Raw genomic sequence first — 26,054 nt, forward strand, 5'->3', positions numbered from 1 at the left:
CTCATCTCAAATATTTCAATTTCGATTAAAATATTTCCAAAAATTTGTTTAAAAAAAATGATAGCTCTCTAAGTATCCTATTCATCTCATCTGATGTCCTTGACCATCACTTTGATAATGATTTATGAAGGAGTGTTATAAGTTTAGAGTGTTTATCTGTGCGTCTGCTGTTTCTCAGTGGCATCGTAGCCCCTAAACGGTGGAATCGCCTTGATTGAGAACATTTTATGGCTAAGTTTCCAAAAATAGGTATTACAATTTCACTTGTACTTTGCATTATATGACTTAAAACCGTTTTCTATATAAGTACTAAATAAGCTTTTCAAGTTAGTGCGATGCTTGTAGTACACATACTCAACTTTCCAGATAATTACATTAAAAAAAGAATTATTTTTATTAAATAATAGTGAAAATATGCATTCATTATTTAATAATAAATATATATCAATAAATTATAATAACATTTAGTATGTAATTAAAAAATAATTAATACTAATAAATTGAAATAAAAATGAATTACAATTAAAAAAATAAAATAAAATAAATAAAATACTCTATTTTTGTTTTTATTTAGCAATCCATACCTATTACAAAACTAAAATGTTGTTTTTGTATTTACAACAGGTTAATTAATTAATTAAAAACATGTTTAATTGGAATTATTGATTTTTTATACCTAGTGCATCAGAAAAATACTCTAGAAGGTGATAAGCTGAACAAAAACAATAATTTTGGAAGAATATTTGTCCGGAAAAATGTCCTTCAAAGTTACAGGTGCTAGAACCAAATATATCAAATTCTTTGGGTTTTCGAAAAATTGGTTCGAACAACAGTTGTTAATATTTTTTAGAAAAATATTTTTGCCTTTTAAAATTTGACTCTATCTTTAACAGATTGTGAGTGATCCAGGAAAATTGGTATACTATTCAAAAAAAAAAAAGAAAAAAAAAAGAATAACTAAATGTAACAACTCGTTCCGAGAAAACTTTTAAATAGCAAAAATGTTATTTATTAAAATACTACCAACTTTTGTTCGAAACAATATTTCGAAAATAGAACAGATTTGGCAGAAATTCGATACGTTTTGTACATTTGTAACGCCTGTAGTTCTTAAAAAAGGCGTTTATGGATCATTTATTCTTATATACCCGGTATATTTTATTTTAAATATATTTTTATAAATTTATTTCGATGACATTTTTAACGATAACTATATATCGTTCTCTAAAAGAGCATCAGTTTAAACTTGAATTGGGATGAGTTCCCACACAAAGTGATAAACGACTGGTGACACCCTATAAGCTACTATCGATCGATATTTTCTATTAAACAGAACTAATAATTAAATCGCAAATCATAGATTTTTCAAGTATTCATAATAATATGATACATTTCGGTAATTAATCGCCTGTTGCTCGTCCTTCGTCACTCGTCGACTCGTCGCTTTGTACATGAGCTCATTTATTTGAACATTTTTTCAAACAAAATTTTCCATCACCCAAAACAAAATATAAACCCTAAACAAAATTTTTTTTTAATTTAGAAAATTTTTGTAACCTCCCTTAAAAAAAAGTTTTCTGGTGCATATTTTATCCATTCGTTCAGGATTTTACTCGATACTCGATATTAACTCAATCGTTAAATTAACTCGATTTTTTTATTTTTTGGATCAAAAATACTTTTTATAACAAGTTTTATCAAATTCTGTAAACAAAATTTTTGTAATTATCTCGATTTTTGCAAAAAATTGAAATATTTTTTTTTTGTCCGTTTTGTATAAAGACCGTTTTCTCGAGTAATATTGTAAAAAAAAAAAACTAAAATCGGGTTTCTACGACAATTAGACTAGTAGTTTTTGAGATATAAACTTAATTCCATCTGGAAAATTGGGTGACAGATGGCTGCTTTCTTGATTATTTTGTACCATTATATTAGTCTAAGATCCCAATTAGGATCGACCTTCACCCATCTGTTCACCGAATGAAAGTTATTTTTTATAAAATATAAAATGTTAACAAATATCCCTGCAATGGCTTGCCTAAAAAAATGTGGTCAAGACTACTTTTAGTGAAAATATCAAGAGTAAAATTTTTTGAAATTTTTCACTGACTTACATATCTAACGAATATTGATCTACTCGAAAGTAAAAGCCATAAAGAATATGCAGCAGCTATGCTGTCTGCCTCTTTTCGTTAACTATTTTCGCATTTATACAAGTTGTGAATAGTAATTACGTTCATCTGTTAATTCATTGCCTCACATATATAAATAAAGATAATTTTATTGCAAATACGGTGCTATATGATTGTCTACAAAATATCAGTCAAAAAATAAAGTTTACAAGCTTTCCAAGTTTTGATATTTTTATTAAAAGTTGTCTGGACCATATTTTTTAGGGCAACCCACAACAGGGATATTTGTAAATATTTTACATTTCATAAAAAATAACTTTCATTCGGTAAACAGATGGGTGAAGGTCGACCTTAATTCGGATCTTGTACTAATAATATCTCTCGGACTGTCAAAACATTTATAACGATACCACAGTTGTTCAAATCAGTTCATACGTTTTTGATATATAATCGAACAATTAAAAGGCCAGTCATAGTCATATAAAACATATGTATTCTCCGATAAAAAGGAAAATCATTTGGGGGCCCAAATCTGATTTTGTTACAATAGAATTATCTGATTCACAATAAAAATTGTTAAAATAATATTAACTAAAAATAAATTTATCAGATAAATAAAAAATATTCCCCAAGTTTGTTTTTTTCCCGCATTTATTTTAATATTCAATGATGATTGGTATCTATTTCTTCTACTCTGATTATCGATACCTAACAAATATATGACATACTCAAATATAATAACTGTCATAATATGTCAAAATAATATTCTTGATTCTTTTGTATAGAACTATGTTTGTGAATTATTTATTTTTGAACTGATTTTTTAATGATCTTAAATAGGTTATCAATAAAAATAGAATATTATACAAACAAGTGAAAAAACCTGTCATTTGATAGTAAAAGTAGAAGTAGAAACGAATTGAATGCTTTTCTATTTGAATACGTACTAGACCAAATAAGGTGCTTACACAGCGGAATTAGTTCTTTTTGTACACGAGCAAAGAAAAACTCTTTTGATTCGAGATCATATTATACTACTGAAAATGGATTCGTTATTTTTTCAGGAAGTTTTTATTTTCATCCTGAAATGTCAACTTAAAAATAAATATTCTACCCATTTGATTAGTTCTAAAATTAGAGCATAGAATAGGTGAGTTTTCAGGAGGAAAACAAAAAATTTAACATTTCTCTTTAATAGTACCCGATAAAGCAAATTTAAAGCATTGCCTGTCTCATGTCAGTTCCTTTGATTTTGAATTTAAGCCCCGCCAAACTGATATCCCGGAAGCCATAATTGGGAACGAATTTTAGCACAATAGTGTCATTTTTTACAGATTCAAATTACAATCTGAATTTCATTTGATTGATTTAAAACATTGTCTGTCCATTGTCAGTTCATTTGATTTTTAATTTAGGCCCCGACAATCTGATATTTCGGTAGCCATAATTGGAAACGGAATTTAGCACAATATCATTTTTTACAAATTCAAATCTAAATTTCATTGGGTTGATTTGAAAGCATTGTCTGTCCATTGTCAGTTATTTGATTTTGAATTTACGAGAGTAGTATTAAATAGCCAAACTGATACTTCGCGAACGGATTTTAGTACAATATTATCATTTTTTACAAATTTAAATTAGTGTAAATTTATATTTAAATTTTTTCCTAAATTTTTACGATTCTTAAAAATAAGTTTTTGGAAAATGTAAACATTTTTTTGTTTTCAAATTTAATCAAACACAATTAAATAATTTTGTCCCAAAAATGCAGGGTGTATGGGCTTGGATTGACCTCGTCAGCTTATTGTATTTTCTATTTAAACCCTTCTTTCGAGATTTGTAGTTTGGAACGAATATTATCTTGATAGTTTGTTTTCGACAGTGCATTTTTAAACTATTGCAATGATTGTCCTATCAACATTTGAAAATAAAATCGAAAAGAGACAAAAATGTATTTATTTAATTAAGAAAAATTACATTTAAGCACTAGTACCATTGATTGCAGGTAGCCAAACTGATCCCACAGTATTACTCTGTGTATCAACGCCACATTTATCTTCGTCGGTATTAATCACTCAAATCATTATACCATTTTTGTTCCAACTCTTTTAAGTCAGCGCAAAAGCTAAGAAAAACTGGTGCAGCCTGCAAAGATCGTTGGTTGAAATGCTTCCGTACACCTTTACATGCTAAAACAATTAAATTTTTAAATAAAAATTACAAAACTCGCTGTAAAGCTGCTATTTTGCTTCGAAAATGTAGTTTCACACTCTCCTAAGCGATCCAAGTAACATGCCAACAAAGCAGCGTCTTGGCTAAAAACGGCACGATTTTTTTGCCGTTTTTGTGCCAAAAAGTATAATTTAAATAGATCGTTTTTCGAAATACGTGACAAAATCCGTGTAATATGATTCGTTTTACGCGACCAAAAGTATCTAAGTTGGCTGCATGTTTCTTAAGGTCTTATATAAACTCGTTACAATAAGTTTCATTAAAATCGGTGTTATTTCCCAACATTTCCACTATGAACAATTTTCCAGCTTATTCACTGTATAGTAAAGAGGACTTTCCCTTATTTAAAATACCTTTAATACGACAATGCAAGAATAAACCGTGGCGCCCAATACTGTTATCACCGTTTCCATAACTTTTATAACAGGTACCTGCAAAACGATTCACAAATTGTTAATTATATTTTTATACTTTTACAATGAGTTATTATAATACCTAGATCGTTGCAATATGATTTTGCTACGGTAATCGGAAGCATGAATGGTTCCTCTGCCACCTGCTTTTGACAGTCATCAACTAAAATAAAATTCAATAACAAGTAAAATAAAACAACTTCATATTAACTCATGGTCAAAGACTTTTCAAGATACACAATGTTAAATTTTTGGAAAAAATATGATAAAAACATTTTAATAATGAATATTGAGGGAAAGAGAAGTTTTCTAGACCAATTTGCGTGAATTGAATTCCAAATTCCTTGCATAGAGCTAAGAAAAAAAATTATCATGGCACAATAAATCAAAGATATAATTGATCAATGCAATCCAAAAAAGTTTAATTATTAATAATAAAAAAATCCAAACAAATCCTTGGGGAATATATCTCGAAAAAAAAAATTGTAAATTAAAATACATCTCTTACATTGGAAACATTTTACTATGGTTAGAAACGTTAAAACAAAGACGATGCACTGAACTATTTTATGCATCATTATATGTTAATTGAAAACTTATTTATTGATTTTGCAAGAATTACTGATTTTAAATCGAAAGAGAATTGTTACTTATTTATGTAATTTTATCTCAAAGTCCTAATTAAATAATTTTTAATACAATCACAAATTTCTAATTAAATTGAAAATCTTTCATTTGTTTTGACAAACTTTCCATTTCCAATAACTTTTAAGTTGTATGATAATAAATGGTTAAAAATCTAGGAAGAAATAGGGTACACCGAAACAAAAATTTTGATATGGAAAATCTCAGGAAAGCCCAGTGTACGACACGCACTGGACTCCATTTTTTCTAATAGCATAAAACTCAAATAAATACGTATTCGCAATACCTGAATAATAATAAATAATAATAACCTCAACACATCTTTAGGGGCTGTACTTACGTAACCAATTTAAGGGGGGGGGGGGGTCAAATTATAATGTTACTATTTGTTATGGTACGGAAAAGGGCGTCCTTCAACGCTTGTACATCATTACCAAAATAAATTTAAAAAAAGTTTTGATGATTTAAACAAAAAATTTTAACTAAACTTCGCGCTCTTGACTTGATTGTAGCTAGCTTTTAATATTTTGAAAGTAGCGCTTTGCGGCCGCTTTTGGTATTAAGAAATTACTCAACACACACAAATTCTTTTTTAACCATAAAAAGGTCTTTAACCATAATACTCTAGAACTCAAGGAAAAAAAAATAACGTACGAAACAGGGAGAGGGGGTTTCAATAATTTGTTAGAATCTGTTACATAGGAGGGGTAGGGGTTGAAAAGTCGTTCTTAATGCGTTACGAAACTGAAGTACAGCCCTTTACAATTCTAGATAAATGTGATGGGAGTGCAGATAAATATATGGTATATGTAATATAATGCATTATTTATATGCGATTCTACCATTTATTTCATGGATTTTAACTTTCTGTGTGGAATCCTCAAAAACATGTTGTATTGAAGCGAATTGTGAATCTTTACCATTCTCGAATCCGCTTGAACATTTACACACGCACACAATTTTATCAAAATCGGTATAGCCGTTTCGAAGTTTTTTTTCCACGGCTTTGCTTATGAGAAAAATGTTATTTTTATTTTTCTAACTTGTTTAAACTTTTAACTGGTGCAATAAATTTGTTATTTGTTTTTTTTCTAGAAATCTTCTTAAAAATTCTTCTACTACATATACAATGGTAAGGTCTCTAATTTCTCAAATTAAGCTTTAGTTATAGATACGACGATTTAAATAGTAAAAATATAGTTGGAATACGAATTTTTATACAATCCTAGTTATTACTTAGCGCAGGCAGCTAGTAAATTGCTAATGCTCGCTACTGATAAAAGGAAGAGGAAAAACGTTACATGTTGCATGTTGCATCGACATAAGTAACCTACAACTTAAGTCCGAGACATTTTATTGAAGGCATAATAAATTCGATGTTCTTTTATAAAATATAACGTTATTTTGCCTAGATCAAACTTTTCAGGAATTTGTCCTCCTTCGTTATGTAACACCTTAGATCGCTTAAAATTTTGCATTTTTCTGTAACAACTATCTTTATTTTGGGTCTTCAAAGAAGTAGACTGCAGATTTAAAACCTCATTATCAATAAGATTTTACCTTACTGTTAATACGACAAATCATTTCATATCTGAGAACATTGATCGGAAAATATTACACGAAATAAATTGAATTTAATAGTCTTTGGGTAAGGTGGCTTAAAAAGTGAATTTTTTATTTTGTAAATCAAGCCTGAGAAAATTATAAATACAGGAAAAATCACTCTGTTTCAAATGACTGTGATATTAAGAAATATATAAAAATTATTTTCAAACTCAAATATAAATTTTATTTTATAAATATAATCCAAAATGAAATACAAACACCAAAGTACGAGTTCAACAATTTTCTTGAGGCACTGAATTCTCTTGAAGTACAGAAGAAGAATAAATTTGTTAATCCCATTTATCAATCCAATTCTTTTTGAATTCCAAAAAAGCCCTGCAGAATGGCATTAGTTCCAAACCATAATAATCAGGATAAGCTAAACCTCGTGAACATACTATAAAAAGAATTCTTTAGAACCACAATTCATTTTCGATTTTTCGATTTTATCGCTATTATAATATAAAATGGTGTATATCGATAATCTTCTTCTAAATGATTACATCAAAACATTTATTAAAAAAAAAATCGTATTCAGGAGCTCGTTAGTTAAGCAAATTCCCTCAGAGATTGAAAAAAAAAACATATTTTTCTTAAAATCGAATATTGTATTTTTAATTTTTTCAGCATTTTTATTTCGAAAATTAAGCATCTAGATAAAAAATCACAAGAGTGCTTTTTGGCTTAAAACTGGTTAAAATTTATTTTTTTTCAGTGAGCACTACTATTTACATTCAAATGAATTCCTGTATTTTATTAACTATTATATTCTCACAATTAGCCTTTTTCCTCTGAAGATTAAAAAAAGATCCTCTAGATGGCAGAATTTATGTGTACCCCCCTAGTGTTGCCACCTAGCGGATCTTTTTTTAATCTTCGAAGGGAAAAGGCCTGGAATTATTGATTATTGTATATACGGATTTAATGGTAATATGATAATGTTTATAATTTGTCTTATGTATTTAGTTAAAAATTTTTATTAGTATTATTTAAAAAATATAATGCTTTAATTAGAGTTTTTACACAGAAGATTGAAATAAGATCAGCTAGATAGCAAAACTAGGGGTGTACAAATATATCCTGCCATCTAGAGGATCTTTTTATAATCTTCAGAGGAAAAAGGCTAATTGCCGAAAGCAATAGCTATTCCGATGGTATTATTATCAAAGTGGGTGATAAGGTACGGCTTATTAAATAAAAATGGCATATATACCTTCCTGATGACAATCTCCGTAACGTATTGCACGCAAGTTGCTCGGAAGATTCGCTATGTATCCATCCTCGTATTTATCGCGTCGTTTCGTACATGTACCTTAAAAATTTAAAACTTACCAACTTAAATTGAAAAATGATCATTGAACAAATTACGATAGCTAGCCATTACCTGGTCATTTTTTTTGTGTTTGCTATTAAAAAGTGGTAAAAAATGCATATTCCCTCTGCAGATTTGCAGATTTCACTAGGTTGACATTTTTTTGAAAAATTAAAAATGCGAATAACAAAATATTCTAAGCAACTTTTTCAAATAATTTTTTTCGATATCTCTAGCCATCTATGACGGTAGGCATATTATTAAGAATAGGCAAAATTTGTCAATTTGTAATAGGCTGAGTTTAAAGTTCAAAATCACTGCATAAAGAAAATGAAAAATGTGAAAGGAAAACATGAAAATTTTTATGCCCAACTCTTTTACTATTCCAAGAGGGAACGTTACCTAGATGATAGCACATACGATTGGCTTGTTTGTTCGGTACATTGAAAAAATATCGCACTTCTCTTCTGCAAAATAGTGTGTCCCAATGATGCTCACCTATAAATAGTAATACAAACCTATTATTATTGGACCTACGAGGCAATATGTAAAAATAAAACTAACAGACTTTATTATTTAATCACCTTTAGTGCCAATGTTTGAACTCTATACAGGGTGGCTTTCTTTCTTTTTAATTGGACATATGCTTGAAACTCGAAAAATAATTACTATTGTAGTGTAATCGTACTATATTCTTTTTAAACAAAAAAAATTCGTTGCAAGGCAAACTAAGCAGGAAAGAGTCGATAAAGGGGTTACAAATGTTGGGTAAAAATCCAACCGCTGAATGTTTGCCGATGAAGAGGGGTTTGGGTTTAAAGAAATAGCAAACAGTTTTTTGCGATTTGCGGCGTACATACTCGTCCTATCAAAAAAAATTTTCTCGATTAAACTTACTTTTCGAATTTCACGCATATGTTAAGTTAATAAAGCATCCTGTATACTACAGAAAACCAAAAACCATTTTACATTTTGAGTGTAAAAAATCGAGTTTTGTTTAAATAACTGAACATTTGTCATAGTCGTGTTTTATCAAAAAGGTTGCATAATAACGGATATCCGATATCAGGAAAGTAATTATAGGTATAATAATTTTCCCATTTTTAAGAGGTTGCGATGTCGGTATGAAGTCGGTTGGAAATGACTTACTCAAAACACTAGAAGACAATTTATTTATCTCTTCGATCGTCAAAGGTGGAAAATTATCGTACCATGGTTTGTGTTCCAGCTGATTATATTCTGCTGAGAATTTACTTATATAATCATCATACCATATCCAATCAAAATCTTGTAACGCCTTGCAGTATTGTTTAAAAATGAATGGAGGTTGATAGACGTCTTCTTGAAGAACAGCATCGCACGCTGTAATCACGCAAACGAATAATTGCAAATACATCCAAAACAAAAAGCAAAAACTCGAGACTTTTTGATGTATCAAAATATTTGCAGGCAAATAACTATTTTATCCTTCTTCTTCTTGGGCTAAAATTGGACTCATTTTAAGGCCAGTATCTATTTCCTCTTCTGAAACTGTTAAAATTTTTAGAGAATAATGATTTGTCTTAATTTACGATTCATAGACGTATGGCTTTGCGTTCTCGAGATATGAGCATTTTTTGTAAGCAACGACGTTCGAAAACAACTCCAAGATTTCATTATACTCTATTCCTGCCAATGTGACACAATTTTAGTTCATTCTCTAAGAAACATTATGTCGTTCAGTTTTTTGGCAACAGTTTTGTTTTGGTATCAAAACATCTTAATTAGGTTTTATTTTTTTTGAGAAGACTTAACTTACTTATCTGACATGCACATCCAACTTCTGTTTTATTAATCATGGAAAAAATATACTTATACTTTACAAGCGAGAGTTAATAATAATAAACTTTATTGTACATTACGTATTATGGACAGGTACATTGTCAAAAAACATATAAAATAAAATAAAATGAATAATTAATTAAAATGTCTGAAACAGCTTGATTGAGTTTTTGCTTAAAATTGTAAAATTCACTTAGGGAGTAGAAGGTATTATCAATTAAAAAGGGCTTTAATTTGATTGTCTTCTAAACTTTGTACCAATACCCTCCGTTTTTAAATGGCTTGGCAAGTTATAAATCGGTTATAACGCCAGATGACGATGATGAAGTTCCGTCCTCCGTGAAAGATGTTTTTTCGCAGGACATAAATAACACATATACAAATTGTCAGTGGTCATGTAATCAGTTAGTTGCATGGTGGGCATGAGTAAAAAACGCTTTAAATACTGAAATTTTTACACACCTGCAATACGGCAATGTAGGTATCTTTCATGACCCGTTCCTTGTTCTTTCCCTAAATCTTGGACGTGTAAATAACAAAAATCTGAAAACATGTCATGTTAAATAAATTTCAATTTTATATTATTTATGCTTCTGGCACTCAGAACACTCTCCTTTTAAGAAATCCTTTAAACAGAGAATATAAGTCATTAAGCCCCACATAGAATACCCCACTCAGCATGAGTTCAGTGCAATTAAAATGTCATCGGAGGAGGGTGGGTAAATGACAAATTTTCAATGTATGATCGTTCTTCCATAATATGAATATCCTGCATAACTTATAAAACTAGAAATAATTGATCTCGTATATTTGCTATACAGCATTCAGTTACAATGACGTTATAAAAACATTGCATACAGTCTTAGCTCTAAGGATATGTATAACGCATGCACCAGGCTAAAACTTTTTTTCTGGACTGTAGCAGAGACTATACCATAATATTTCTTACCTACAATGTTGCAAAAACGTTTTGTGAGGTCTCTATCTTTTAATTTTCTCTGAAGCTTTCTCCAATTACAAGGCGGGTTCTGGAAGTTAAACGCACCTAACACCAACAAAATATATTTTAGAATGTTAAGAATAACTCAAAAATAAATCTCTATCACAATTTTTTCCAAAATGATGAAGGATACCGAGCCTAGATTTTACTCTACATTGCCCTACCAAATAAATCACCTAGAGCTGTTTCTCTTAACAACACTAGAATAATCTAGACAAGTTATTATTCTCATCTCCGCAGAAAGTGTCAATTTCTGCCCACTATGTAAAAAGAAGTTGCCACTTTCCACCTCCCTCGGGAACAAAAATAGTATACAAACCACGGGAGCAAGTAAAGAATATCTCAGAACTCATGTTTGTCACCCTCGGCTTCGCTTCGGACAACAATGATCATTAGATCTGAGATATTGTTTACTTTTGCACCGTAGGTGAGAAATTGACATCTGTCACCTTCCTGCCCACTGCGGAAAACGAAGACGCAAATTTCCGCCTCTACCGGGGAGAAAAATAGTATAAACACTATAGGCAGCAGCAGTAAAGAATGACTCAGATCTCATGTTTGTTACCCTAGGCTTCGGCTCCTAGAAATCGACTCAGTTTGGGAAATGCATTTAAGGAAAAGTTAATTTAATGGAGAGCGTTCTTACACATGTTTCAAACGCAAGCGGGTTTTTTAAATTTTGTAAATTTCACTTGTAATATTTGCGATTTTTGCTTACCAACAATTTGGTCAGTAGCTACAAACGCCAGCCCAATGATAATCAGCAAAACTTTTCGATTCATTATTCAACTGATTAAAAGGAAACTAATAAAAGGGTTATTTTTTAATTAAACGTGCATATTATCACGATTAAAATTCAGTTCACTATCGTTTACCGCGGATGCGCTTGGCCATAGAAAGAAATGGACTTAGTTTCAAAAATAAATCTTATCAACAAATCAAATTGATTTCATTAAGTACTCTGTATAATATTCGCTTCTTTCGAAATTTCAAATAAATTACCAAAAAAATAATAAATTTCTAAATATGTATAAATTTCTGATTAAATAAAATTACGAAATATATTTGAATATCTAAAATACTTCTATTTCGAAAGAACATTTACTTCAAAACTAATGATTTGATACTATGTATACGGGGGGAGCAGAGAAATGTGCGACTTTGAAAGAGGAGTTAATGAAATTAATTTTTCAACTTTTTTCCTTTATCTAAATTAAATAAAAAGCATTTAAGAAAATTACATAAATTGAATTTTAAAGAAATTATGAACTGTATATTGAACACTTGCGGCATTCTTGTGAGTTACCCGAAAACAAGAGTATCAGGGGAAGAGGAACTGTATCGGGATAACCCATCATAACATGATGAAGCAACAAAAACTCGAAACTCACAATACGAGTTCCAAATTATGTGGAATATGATGAGAAACTTGATCATCTTGAAGAATACGCACGAATGGAGGCCATGTTATTGGAGCTATTTTTTATATAATTTATCAATATGTGTTGTAAATGTTGTTAAAAGTAAAATTTACATGCTGAATTTAGATAAAAATACACTTGAAAGTTCACTTATATTATATATATGAATATAGGAAGAAGGCTGGGAATTATTAATATAAAGCATTTATCACTAAATATATAAATTCAAAGCATTTATTAATACATTTATAATTATAAAGCATTTATGAATACATTTATAAATGTAAAGCAAAACCTGAATCTAAGGCCTTACCATTGAACCAACAGGAGGTCTTTCAAAATTTGCATGATACCATTTTTTTTCAAATGCTAGTAAATCATTGCAATACTCTTGAAATTCGACCACCGTATGACCCCATTCCATCATTGTTTTTGCGCATGCTATAATAAATAACTTATTGTTAATTCTCTCCGTGCAGAACAGAGTCAATGCCGGAGCTAGTAAAATTCTCTCTCAAAGGATTCATTCAAAAATTATACATAATTTGGTGAGAAACTAAGACAATACACTTCAATCAGATTACAGGGTGTTTCGCTCATTCACACTTTCGCCGAGTATACTCGCCAAAGTTATCCAAATTGCTGGTAATAAAAATAAATAAATTTGGGATGTTTTAGAATTGCAAGGCACTATAACAGGTATTCAGCTTCAAAGATCCTATAATCTCTTCTATCTATCATACCTTAAAACGCAAAATGAAATAATAAATTTTTTCTATTCGAAGTTTGTCGAAAAATGTAAATTTTGCTTAAGAGTACCTTTTTTTTTACAATATTGACAATCTTTATTTAAGAAAAGTCGACTATAAGTGAAAACTGCGGTCAGATATCTTATATTATTCATTTGCCGACAAAAAACAGATTTTGGTTTTTTTTTCATAAAACAAATAATAAAATACTTTTCCAAGGTGTGGCGACTTAATTGGACACACTGTACAAACTTTTTGGTTGGTTCTATTATATTTCAGTGTCGCACAATTCTGAAGCATTCTATATAACTTACCATCAATATGGCAATGCAAAAAACCATAATGACTTGTATCGATGTCACCGTATTTTTCCATACATGTACCTGCAAATATTTTTTCAAAAAATGATAAAATTCAATTTTCTTAAGAACATAATATCTTACTTATTTCTGCACAAAACGTCTGGGCCTGGAAATCGCCGAAGACTTTAGTTTTCGTGAAATAGTCTCTGCATTTAAGGTTATCTATAACAATAAAGCTAGTTTTAACGAGCTCACAAATGTAAGATGCAAAAATTGCAAATAAATCGAAAGTAAACCCAAATAAACCAACGTCAGAATTAGCAGTAGAATTCAGTTTTGAAGGTTCTTGGTATATAAATTCTTACCATCTACACGGTGACATTTTGAAATGGTTATTATCATCAATCCAAAGACAATAATCAAATTCATTTTTATTTTTTAATATTGAAAAATAATGAAACTAATGAAAATCAAACTTTTAAATGAATTTATTTGGTAACTTGAAATAAAATAAAATAATGAACTCCTAATTAAAATAAAACAATAAACTCCTAATTAAAAAGAATCTCAACAGTTTATTGCAAAATTTTCAACTTTCTTATATAAAGTTTCTGTTTTAATCCTGAAAAACGAGCAAAAATTTGGTATCTTAATTTTTTATTCAAGATGTTTTTCAGAAAACGTCTACGGAATCTAAACGATTTTCAAGCAAAAGTTTCTAATAAGATTTGGTTTATTATAAAGGCTATTTTTGGTATTTAGGGTTTCTCAATGTCTTACTTCTTTCAAAAGATAGACTTTTTTCATTCAATTTTTTTCCAGGCCATTCGGCTTTAAAAAAAAAAAAGTTTCAAACAAGAAATATTGACCTTTTCAAAAAGAAAAGCGTAAGGTTTTAATAAATAAAATGAAAGTCTTGGAACCTAACATTTTTCATTTGAAAAATTTTCCTCAATTGAACTTATTTTTCTCATGAATGGTAAGTTAAAAAAACAACACCCAGTATGACTATTTTGTCCGAATACGGTCGTTACGTTGCACCCTTCAAATACCTCGTCTATGTTGTTGTGACAATAAAAACTAACATAAAAATTGTGAAAAACAAAATAAATAATGATAATAAATAAAGAAATCATGAGCTTAAATAAAAAAAAATATATATATATATACAACAATAAATATCAACAATAAAAAAAAACCATATAAGACCAGGATAACAACGTAGCTAGAAAAATTATAACCTAATCCAGTATGAAACAGTTGGTCAACCATCAAAAATCAGCTTATCGACGAGTGTTATTAAGGAGCTTGATGGAATGTGGACGTAAGCAAATTTACGTCCTTGTTTAACCGGACTTCTCGCACGTATTACGAGGGCATTTAGTTCGATCTAAGCTTTCGAATTCGATAAAAATATAACTCTGATTCATAACTAATAATAGTAAGAAGAACACTTTAAATTAGAAAGTTTTAAAAATAACAATATTTTTTGTTTGAAACCTTTTTTATCTGAAAATCGAATAGTTTGGACAAAAATGAAGGCAAAAAAAACTTTTTTGTGAGATATTTTCAAGAAAGGCGTTTGCACATGTTCAAATTCTGTATACGCCTTTCTTCTTTCTATTACACTGAAAATAGTGAACCAAATCTTTTTATCTTCTAAGAAAATAATATTAAGTTCAATTTGTTTAAAACTAAAAAATATTTTAACAGAAAAAATTAATTCGTATTCTTATGATCCTATAAATCAAATAAAAATCGAACGCGTTATAGATTTGACAAAAAAAAAAAATAAAAAATACAGTCGAATTGAGAACCTCCTCCTGTTTTGTTTGAAGTCGGTTAATAATATTTTTTACAAATTCTTTGAGCTCAAGTTTGAAAATTTGATTTTTCCCTAAAAATGGGCATTTTTTAATTAAGTGTTTGTGTTTTATTTAAATTTTCGTATTGGTATTTAAATAGAGTTATTTTGAGATTGAGCATAGAAAGCTTAAGCCTTAAATTATAAGAAATTTGATAAATAATATATCTTTGAAAGACAACTAAATATAGCTCAAAATACATTTTTTATCAGCCTTATTCTATTAGCCTTTTTCTTCAAACACGCTTTGCGATCTTACGCTTTTTTTGCATTCAGCTCCTCAATTATTGTAGACTATAAGCCCAAAAATATACTATATCTGCAAACTCTAGCGGACTGTTTACACGGAACCTAGATTTTGCTCTACATGGCTCTCTCTAGAGCAGTATAGAGCTCTTCTGGCATATCACTTTGAGCAGTTTCAACAATACGCTCTCTAACTGGACTATAAAGAAAATCGACCTTGAGATTTAAATCAGCAAGTCTAACTAAATCTCGCTGTAATTTGGTCAAGTACATCTACAGTTTTGTTTCTTACGAAATTGACAGATTCCATTGTTAACTAGAACGATCAACGCTCTCAAGGTCCTAGATCTCAAATTTCAACATCATACAACTCATGATTATCAAAAAGTGCCAGCTAAAATATTTTTCTTAAGATAATCCTTAATCCAAGTCTAAATTTAGCCTCCAAAACTGATTTTATGGATTTTTTTGTCATGATTTTCCGTATTTAGATTTCTCCAGTGAATATTTTCAACTCTTGAATGTCATTTCATCCTGATCTTCAAATACACTCACCAAACGTGTTTAACTCACTCCCCGAATTATGCTTGTTTAGTTGTTTGTTGTGGACGGCAAAAAGCAACAACTCTTGAAAATCCTATTAAATATAATAAGCGACCTGCTTAGGTGTTTATTATTATAAACGAGACCAAAAACCTGTTGAAAAATCATACACAATTTTACTTTAGATGTTTCGTTCTATTTGTAACAAAAAATGTGGAAATAAATTCCATCGATGCACTTAAAAAAAAGAGCAAGAGGTTTCGTGGAACCCTCGAACACTTTTTCGCTTTAATTTATGTATTTTAAACAATTTAAAAACTAACAGTAAACAAAAACTACTTTGTTGAATCAAACACTTTTACTTCTCCTGTTAATACTCTAGTAACAAGTAAATATTTCTTGAATTAACGTTTTCAATCAATACTTTATTAAAAAAAATACATTTGACTGTTTTAAAATTTAAGAAGTGTAAGTAATTATTTTCTTGTACCATGTTTCAGCTTTTTGTAAAATTTAATTGCTTGAAAACTTACCCGTAAAAAAATGTTTACTAATTTGATGATTTGATAAAACAAACGATCAATTTCACCATGTATTTAAAAATTGCTGTGATCAACGTATCATGGGTTTTATACATAAGCGTATAATACAACGATAAACAACGATCATCGAACATTCAAAGCACACCTAAGCATCTAGCTACGGAAAATATAATCATGATAAAAACTGTAGTAAATTGTATTAAAAATACACTTTATACCGACCAACAAATTTACCGACCCTTGGCTATTTCTTGTCCAATATTCTTTCGTTTTGTATGTTGTTGATAAGAATGAAAATCTTATTTTATCTTATCTAGATAAATCATAAAATTAATGACAATATAATTGAAATCTAAGGGACTAAGTTGTTATATTTTTTTATTTACTTCTAGTGTTTAGTTTTGTAAATTTTCTCCAACTCAAATTAAAAATTACAATAAAAGCACGAATTTAGTAAATAAAAGTCAAAAAATTTAATATTTCCGTTGAAAAATCTACGACAATTATTTCCACTTCTTTCGGAAATTTGTACAAGTAAAAATTGTTCAAAACTTTAGAAACTATCAGATTAATTTTTTTCGTTATTAATACTGGATCTGGGTAAATACTTCTTCTGCGAACTTTCATAGTCAATTTTCACTGCGTGCGACAAATTAAATTTCCGAACTGAAGCTACTACGTGCGAGAGGCTAGGAAATTACCCCAAATAATGAAGAATTAACTATTTTTCATTGCACGCAAAATTGTTCCGAAAAAGAGAGTTTGAAGCTGCATTCTCGGGTGCATTGATAAGCTTATTCTCTTATTTCACAATATACTATTTGAGTATTCCCCTTACTTCATTATAGGGAGGGAGGAACGTACTTGTGCAAGACAGATATGGTCTGAGTAAAATCGTAGGCGTTTCGAAGTTCTTATACCACTTCCAAGGGCCTCTGTTCGCAAATTTGTTGCGGCTATTACAGGACACTGGTTGGGCGGCAGGCATGCTGAATGCTTGGGCCTGGCAGTGTATCACGACTACTGCAGGAGCTGTCACAGTGGTGAGGAGGAGGAGACAATGTCTCATCTTCTCTGTCACTGCCCAGCTCTTTTCATGAGGAGATGGGCTTACTTGAGCCATCCTCTCTTTGACGACCTCTCCGACCTAAAGTCCGTCGACGTCAAAGCTCTCCTGCCGTTCTTAAACAGCTCCAAATAGTTCATGGTGTAGTGGCCGGGGATGGGCCAACCCATTTTCGGTATCACAACGGACCATATGGTCTAAGTGTGTCCCACACCAAGACAGCCACTTTAACCTAGCCTAACCTACTTCATTATATAGTCTTACGTGCGCAACCTTCGTCGGTGTAATTCCATAAAGTCGTATCGAAACTCTAGTTCACTTTTAATTGTTTCTATTTAAACCATTTTTCTTTTCCCGTGAGTTTCAGTGATTATGAAATATAATGGAAGGAATACTAGTTAACCCAAGATATTTTTTTATCGTTTGAGGAACGAAAAAAATATAATTAAAGACAATAAAAAAATCAAATTTTGACACCTTTTATAATTACAAGCCCAAAATCAATTAGAATCGTAAAAATATGTATGTAATGATTTAAAAAAATTACTATTGAATGTCCTTGACCTATTTTTAAACGACCCTGAGTACTTTAAATGTTTTTTAGTTATATTTTTTCGTATCGATATAGAAGGTTATGTTTTAGTAACATTATTTTGAAGAATAAACTTAATTTTATACTAGTTTTTATTAAAAAAATTTTATTAAATTTTTAGCCATTCGTAAATTGGCTTCTTTAGAAACCGCGCAAAATTAACGAAATTTATGGCGAGCTTTAATATAAATCATTCAAAGTGTACTATCTTCCTGAATGGGGGTACAAAAAGTTTTTAAATTGGAATTCAAATTCATAGATGTTACTGGAGACCTCACAGAATTGATAATAATTTTGTAAATCTCACATGGCCATTATTTTCATTTATAATCTACCCATATTTATACGGTTATCCAAAGCAATAACATTTAATCAAGTCAAAAAATTCTTCTTGTACCCACCCCCTACTAAACATCTATCAGGAAAAATTTCATTTTGGAAAAAAATGAAAGCTGGATTAAATTTTTCCATATTCAATTGATTTTTAAGTGATAGTTTCCCATTTTGTTTTTCCATAAATAATCACATTTTCGAATAAAAATCATAACATTTATTTTAACATTGTCATATTTTTTTTCTATCAAATATGTTATAAATCATATCGAACATTTCTCGACTATATATGGGAGAGTGGTAAAAAGTAACAACAACAAAAAAAGGTGTGAATGAATCATCAACATCGACCACCGACGAGCGGACGCATAGACGGATAGATGGAAAATAACCTTTTGTGAACAATGAATAACTTGTCTCTTTCAACAGCCATACAAAATATATATAGGAAAGTATTTTATTTCTGATTGGTAGTATTTACAAGCTAACATGTTTAAGTTATTTGCACGTGAAAATTAAACTTAGGATATGAGTAAAATGAACATAACACTTCTTTTGAACAAATGTTTTAAAGCAACGCTAACCAGAACAAGATACATTTAAGAAATTGATAATTTTTGGTACTGCTTTAATAATAATAAATCATATAAATAATCATATTTTGTTAAAAATTTATTTTAATATTGTAAATAATATAATAGAAAATATTATTTATTATAAATATAAATTTTGCAATAAAAACACTTAAGAATGTAAGAATTTTAAACTACTAACTAGACAGAGAGATTGGACATAGTATTTCACGTCATTTACTATGTTTGCCACGAGAATTTCATGCTTAATTCTGTTTTGCTATTAAAGCAAAAAAAAAATGCCATCGCCATATTCTCTGGAAAATAATTATCGGGCCAAAAAAGTTTCCATCTCTATATATTATAAATGCGAAGCATGTTTTTTTGTTACGCTTTCACGCTAAAGCTAGCGAATACTTTTTAATGAAACTGTACAGCAATATAGCTGATATATCAGAATAACATATGAGATATAATTTATAAAGATATATTAATAAAAAAAAAATTTTTTAACTAATTTAATTTGACATTACCATAAATTACAGATTTCTGTAGAAATATTCAACATAAAATATTTCACGGCCATCTTTTCTGATGTACTCAATGAATAATTACGACAATTATACATTTAAAAAAATAAAAAACCATACATATATTTTACCTGTGTAAAACAATCCTTACCATTATTTTGAGTGTTATAGAAAGGGGATAAACGAGAGCAAAATTTATCAATATTTATTTTAAACCCAGCCAAGGGGGTAGGTATCACTCTAGTTAGAGAATAAGTTTATAGGTATGATCATGAAGATGAATACTCAGATACTCATTTTAATTTGAAATAAAGATAAGCCAAGATGAAAATCCGTTGACAAGAATCGATAGCACATAATAAGTCGAATTAGGATCAGGGATATACAAATTTGCAACGTGTAAATTACATTATTCACATGGTAAACATGTACATTGACAATTCATTTTATTTTTCACATGAAATAAAATAGAATAAAAATAGATCGAATATTGACACATATGTATTGGATCTGATATTTAGTATATAGAATGATATCGAACGGTAGCACAAAACCATTGCAATTCGTCTGTTTGTTAAATGTGTTTGTACCATCACTGGCATCAAATAAAATACCACCTCAACCAACTAGAAACCCCCAAGTCCCCACCCTCCAACTAAATTCGTCTCGTTTTATCAATCCATTTTATATATGTGGTATATAGATAGATATTATTGTATATATACCTTTAAGTCTATGGTATGAAAAATTTTCAAACTAGGTAATCTAAATTTTGTCTGGCCTTTTTACATACCTGCTTTGTATTTTTACAGAGATTTGAATAGATTTTGAATGCGCTATTGTACAAAACCCTATTATTGAAACTTCAGCTGAGAACAAGGCAATAAACAAAACTTACCTTACAATTTACATGGGCACAATTTTATGGGTTATTTTGACGCAGAATGTAAGAGAAAGGGTGATTGAATCAAACGTAATTTTATTCTATCTATATTTTGAGGTAGAATGATCTAAGGCAATTTCAACTGCTGTACAGTTAAGAAATTTACTCATCTGCCTTGAGAATTGATAAAGTTTGCTTGTGGGGCGGAGACTATAGCTTTTCTAATATTTTATCGTATTTGCTCAAAGATTATAATAAAACATGCTTACAATTGCGATAACTCAATTCTGTGGAAGTATTTTCATTTGTCAGCAAATAAAGCAAATTAAGTAATTCAATTATTTTTTGCTTTCTTTCAGATATGCAGCACAAATATCTGCTTCTTTCATTTGTATTGAAGAAAATCGTAAGTACATAAAAAAATTTTTAAAAAATTGATCATTTTAAACTTTTAACATCAAAAATTTAAATTAAAGAGAATTGAAAAAAATACACTCGAACCCGGACTTCTTGGAGTCATGTCAAGCGCCCTACCAATTAGGCTATTCGAGTTCTAGACACGAATTCAATTTTTTCAACTCAATGAATTTTTTAAATTTGTTTATCCACTTATTTATTATTATTATTTATTGTTTTTTGTTTACTTATAATCATGCATACGATATTTATTTACATTATGGTCTATTCGACTATATTTGATGAAATACGATACATACAGGCGTAAACTAACAAATTTATTTTTCAATTTTTGATTTCATAATATTTGTACAATGCTCATTCGGCTCAGTTTTTTTTTTTTTTTTTTTTTTTTTTTTTTTTCAAACAAATAACTAGAATGAATCGTAACATTAATAAAATACATTGAAATAATTTTATTAATCCAAAAAATTGATACAAGGAAGTTGAAAATTGCCAGTTTTTATTACCTGTAGATATCACGTGATACCTACAATATATATTATATATTGTTAAAAATATATTTTAATATTATAAATAAAAAATGTTAAAAAAGAAATTATTATATCAGTTATAGTATTTGACGCCATTTACTATGTTTGACATAAGACTTGGTCTTTCTAATGTTGTAGTAATGTTGGTATTGCAAGTTTTACCTTACCAAAAGTATGACCGGGTTTGTTCATCACTAAATATTGTACTTACAACACATTGTCTTTAAAAGTAGACAAAATAAGAACTTCCCAAAATTAACAATAGCCCAGAAAACAATACAATGTACAGGATATGTAGTTGTCTACCTTTTAACAATACATAACTAACAATATATAAAGTATTATTCCAACAGTAAGCAGTTAGCTCTTGTATGGCAAGCTCATACGTTAGCGAACTACTCTGAACGAATCAAACCAAGCGAAACTTGATATATAGTATCACCACCGGGTCCGGATGGTCGATTTATACATATCACATAAAATACATAGTTGCTTCGAGCTATATTCTAGTTAGATATACTAGTTTACTAAATATTTCTAGTCTATTAGATCTTGAGCCCATATTGAAATGAAATTGTCGTAATTTTTTGTCTGACTTTTCGAGAATTGACATTGGTAAGTTTGATAATAGTTAAGAGAATCAAGATTTAAGATTAGGAACGCATTATAAGAATTTCTTACCATATTACAAAATTTTTACAATAAATTTTGATGAAAACGCAATGTTACCAAACGATTCTCTATCAATCCTGAAAAAGGTAGATAAAATGAATAATGAAAATTTCGTTTTATTATAGGTTCACGGTCTGTACACCGAAAGAGTAGGTGTATAACACAATATCAACTGAAGTTTAACCTTATTGTTAAAATACAATATATATAAAATATATAGAATAGCGATACCTCTCTGATTATTTTCGAACAATAAAATATTTCGGGTGAAAATAATTTTTTGGGTGTCAAATTTATTTGATAAAAAAAAATCCAATATTTTTCAGTTTTTTTTTTTAATTCGCTTAACAGGAAGCAATATTGGTTCCTTCAATACTTCAATACTCAACAGATTTTTAATATTCCAAATTTTTGTGTTTTCTATCCTAAATTTTCTAATTGTCTCATGCAAATTTGGACAGATTCCTAAAGCTATTTGATAGTTTGATCGAAGTCTATACATGGATACTTTTTTCCATTTGCTTGATCGGAGTTTTCATCGATCCTTTTTGTCATTTGAAAAATATTCAACTAATATTTTCAAATTTTGCTGAAATTCGATAATGTTATAAAGAAGATGCATTATTATACTTGGGATTAAAGCGTGAATTTAATTCAGTTAACTTTCACAGTAATTGCATTAACTTTGCTGTTGATGTTTTTATAACAAGTATATATTTCTTGAGTCAACGATTTCAATACCAAATTCAAGAAAATAAGTATTTGAATGCTTAAAATTTAAGTATAGCGAGTAAATTAAAAATTATTGACTCGATACCATGTAAAGAACATAATTGCTTGCAGTACATAAACTTTTTCTTACTGTGCACAGCTTCTCTAACCATCAATTAATCAACTCTAGTAACCTAAATGACCGACCAGTCTAAGGCGTTAGACTTTGACTGGTCGACTATTTAGACATATTTTGCTGGTTCAAATCCAAGCAGCGGCAGTGTGAACAATTAAAAAAAAAATTAATTAGGGCGGTAGAATTGATCACATTGTCGTCGCTTGGATAAGAACGAAGTAACCGAATCCACCCACATCAAAATGTAGGTAATTGTAAAATGTATGTAGTTAAATAAATAAAGATTAACAAATAATGATGTCGGTGGCCTCTGTTATAGGCGTATATGTCAGAGAAACGGAGGTTAAACCCCATTATTATTATTATTAACTCCAGTGACCGTAAATCTTCCACCTTCATGAATTAACCAACTTATTGACCAAGCATGGCATCAGCACGATAATTCAGTGCCAAAATAAAAGTCTAAAAACTTTCGTTGGTCTTGCATCTTATCTAGACTTCCAAAACTTTTATTTTGTCCCTGATGTTAAGCCAATATTTCCGAATACAATTTCGTTTATTATCGGTTGAAATGCAGCTTGAAATTTTATGAATGTTCTTATAATTTTATACAGGTTTGACTGTTTTTGGTAATTCGAACATAAAGTATTCTATAGATAGAATATTGACATTGCTTTCCTCGCAATAAACAAAATCGTTATACACGGACAGGATTAGACAAACAGAAAGTGTGCGTTTTTTGGAATGACTGTACAAATAAATGCCAATTTTTTTCCTATTACATCTTTACCACCTTCGAAGATTGATCGGACATAAATTTTCTAATTTCTAATTAACATAATAAAAAGACAAATTGATAAAATTAATGGTTATTTCTTCTTTTTGGTGGTTTTCAAAATCACACATTTATCTGCCCTACCCTGTGTAGATATATAAACATACATATATATATATAATCGAATAAAATACTAAAACTATAAACATTAGACATTAGTGATGAGTTTAATTACTTTGTTTAAGGAATTTCTGTTTTCATTAAATTCTGTTTACAACATTTAATACCCATGAGATTATCAATAGTTTCTCAATTCCAATATTATATGATCGTCGTTACCGTCGAGTTTCTCTTATTTTCCAATAACAAATTATCTTTTCTCGTAATAGTAGTAACTCATGTGTGTATTTACTCCGGTTTAATGTTTATGTTGAATATTAAAATATTTACGAAATGTGTTTTTCGATATTTTCGAGGAATAATTACGTAATACTAATGCATTTTCAGTCGTACAAGATAATTGAGAGACAACAATCATTATTACCTCGACTATACAATGACGAGGGTTATGTGTTTGATCCATATGTATGTATGTTCATCTGTTCGGGCCTACCTCTAAAATACTTATCATAATTTGACAAATGATTATCGTTAGAAGCGTCGCATTAAATTGAATATGGCGCCCTCTAGAAGACATAAAGTTATGATCGAAGAACAAATCTCGATTTAATGAAAGGATGTTTGGTATAAAATTATGGGGCGTAATAAGCACTTTGCGAAAAAATATGTATTGTAATACTTTATCACGAAACTATAACCCCAAAATAGTTTAAATAAAATAAAGCTCAAAAACTAAAACCCCTACGCTCTTACAAAATCGTGCTCTTAAAAGTATGAAAATAAGGAAACATTTTCATCTGAAATTGTTATAGTAAGTAAAATCGACATTACAGTCGGGGGACCTTTGTGCGGTCCTGTGGAAAACTGGTTACTCTTCGAGGTTTGCCGACTGTAATGACGATTTTACTTATTATAACAATTTCAGATGAAGACGTTTTCTTGTTTCATACTTTTAAGAGCACGATTTGGTAAGAGCGTCGGGGTTTTAATTTTTAAACTTTGTTTTATTTTCCTATATATACTTAAGTTGTTATAGTTGGCTCGTAATCCAGATTGGAATGTCCCATTTAATTTTATTAGATCCCATCTAATTTTATGACATTTTATTGATTTTTTAAATGTTTTAAGAAAATTGGAAAAACTTAGAAGTTATCTCTTCTCTTTGAATGAATTTATTTCACGATTTGATGAGAATTTTTCTATATATATCTTATTTCTAAAATCGATCCGAAATAAAATTTGTTGTACATGATTTTAAGTGATATCTCAAAAACTACACAACAATTCGTTAAATGCACCTAATTTTTGCATTTTTTTGGTGTCAAAATTACACTAAATAACAAGTTTTATCAAATTTGGAAAGAAATTATTTTCTGCGGTTTTTTCCTTTTCCCTTGAGAAAATTGCAAAAATTTTAGAAATTTTTTTCGTCTCCATATAGATTGAAATCCTTTCTTAGAGTAGATAAGTTGTACCCAAAAAAATTCAATCGTTTTTTTGACAGTACTTTTTGATATACCAACTAAAATTGTTATCGAAGGATGATATTACGCAGTAATGTATTCACCAGATTTTTACGCCTTTGAATTATTTAAGGAAATTATAAAAAAAAAAATATATCAAATCCAGTATTTTGATGATTAGATGAGTATTTCCGCGATATGTCCGGAGGCGATCGAAAATATATTCTTTCCGTTCTGATTTTAGATTTTTCCAATCACAGAAAAATTTTTTTTCTAAACTGTCCCTCAAGAAATTCTAAAAATCGGAAAATTGTTTACCTGTAATTTGCACCCAAAATATTAAAAGTTTCTTTTTACTTTTCGGTAAAAAATGACCGCCATTATATAACATTATATAACTACACGAATCTTATTCTTTTATTAA

General features: G+C 29.4%; 3 protein-coding genes across 3 annotated transcripts; all 3 read right to left on the bottom strand.

The window, feature by feature from the left end:
• Positions 1–4,191: 4,191 nt before the first annotated feature.
• LOC123296718 lies at positions 4,192–5,426 on the bottom strand. The gene is made up of 4 exons (XM_044878321.1): positions 5,286–5,426; positions 4,860–4,940; positions 4,718–4,795; positions 4,192–4,321 (listed from the first exon to the last, which is right to left on the bottom strand). Exons 1-4 carry the CDS (start codon positions 5,353–5,355, stop codon positions 4,200–4,202), a joined length of 351 nt encoding a protein of 116 aa, XP_044734256.1. The 5' UTR covers positions 5,356–5,426; the 3' UTR covers positions 4,192–4,199.
• Positions 5,427–7,317: 1,891 nt separating this feature from the next.
• LOC123296285 lies at positions 7,318–12,041 on the bottom strand. The gene is made up of 7 exons (XM_044877747.1): positions 11,879–12,041; positions 11,110–11,205; positions 10,623–10,703; positions 9,489–9,701; positions 8,742–8,837; positions 8,241–8,339; positions 7,318–7,424 (listed from the first exon to the last, which is right to left on the bottom strand). The coding sequence occupies exons 1-7, from the start codon at positions 11,940–11,942 to the stop codon at positions 7,318–7,320; spliced, it is 756 nt and encodes a 251-aa protein (XP_044733682.1). The 5' UTR covers positions 11,943–12,041.
• An 841-nt stretch (positions 12,042–12,882) lies between these two features.
• Positions 12,883–14,093, bottom strand: LOC123296286. The gene is made up of 4 exons (XM_044877748.1): positions 13,998–14,093; positions 13,774–13,854; positions 13,645–13,713; positions 12,883–13,022 (listed from the first exon to the last, which is right to left on the bottom strand). Exons 1-4 carry the CDS (start codon positions 14,059–14,061, stop codon positions 12,883–12,885), a joined length of 354 nt encoding a protein of 117 aa, XP_044733683.1. The 5' UTR covers positions 14,062–14,093.
• Positions 14,094–26,054: the final 11,961 nt, after the last annotated feature.

Source organism: Chrysoperla carnea, chromosome 3 (assembly GCF_905475395.1).
Source record: "Chrysoperla carnea chromosome 3, inChrCarn1.1, whole genome shotgun sequence".
Lineage (NCBI taxonomy): Eukaryota > Metazoa > Arthropoda > Insecta > Neuroptera > Chrysopidae > Chrysoperla > Chrysoperla carnea.

Bases quoted from the DNA above. Each gene is read 5' to 3' on its own strand.
- LOC123296718 (XM_044878321.1), bottom strand. From the start codon at position 5,355: ATGATGCATAAAATAGTTCAGTGCATCGTCTTTGTTTTAACGTTTCTA. The intron at 4,941-5,285 runs GTAAGAGATGTA...ATTTTATTTTAG, and splicing joins CATAGTAAAATGTTTCCAAT to TTGATGACTGTCAAAAGCAG. The intron at 4,322-4,717 runs GTATTTTAAATA...TAATTGTTTTAG, and splicing joins CTTGCATTGTCGTATTAAAG to CATGTAAAGGTGTACGGAAG.
- LOC123296285 (XM_044877747.1), bottom strand. From the start codon at position 11,942: ATGAATCGAAAAGTTTTGCTGATTATCATTGGGCTGGCGTTTGTAGCT. The intron at 10,704-11,109 runs GTAAGAAATATT...ACATGTTTTCAG, and splicing joins ACGTTTTTGCAACATTGTAG to ATTTTTGTTATTTACACGTC. The intron at 8,838-9,488 runs GTAAGTCATTTC...TACTATTTATAG, and splicing joins ATTGTCTTCTAGTGTTTTGA to GTGAGCATCATTGGGACACA.
- LOC123296286 (XM_044877748.1), bottom strand. From the start codon at position 14,061: ATGAATTTGATTATTGTCTTTGGATTGATGATAATAACCATTTCAAAA. The intron at 13,855-13,997 runs GTAAGAATTTAT...TTATTGTTATAG, and splicing joins AAAATGTCACCGTGTAGATG to ATAACCTTAAATGCAGAGAC. The intron at 13,023-13,644 runs GTAAGTTATATA...TATTTATTATAG, and splicing joins TTTGCATTGCCATATTGATG to CATGCGCAAAAACAATGATG.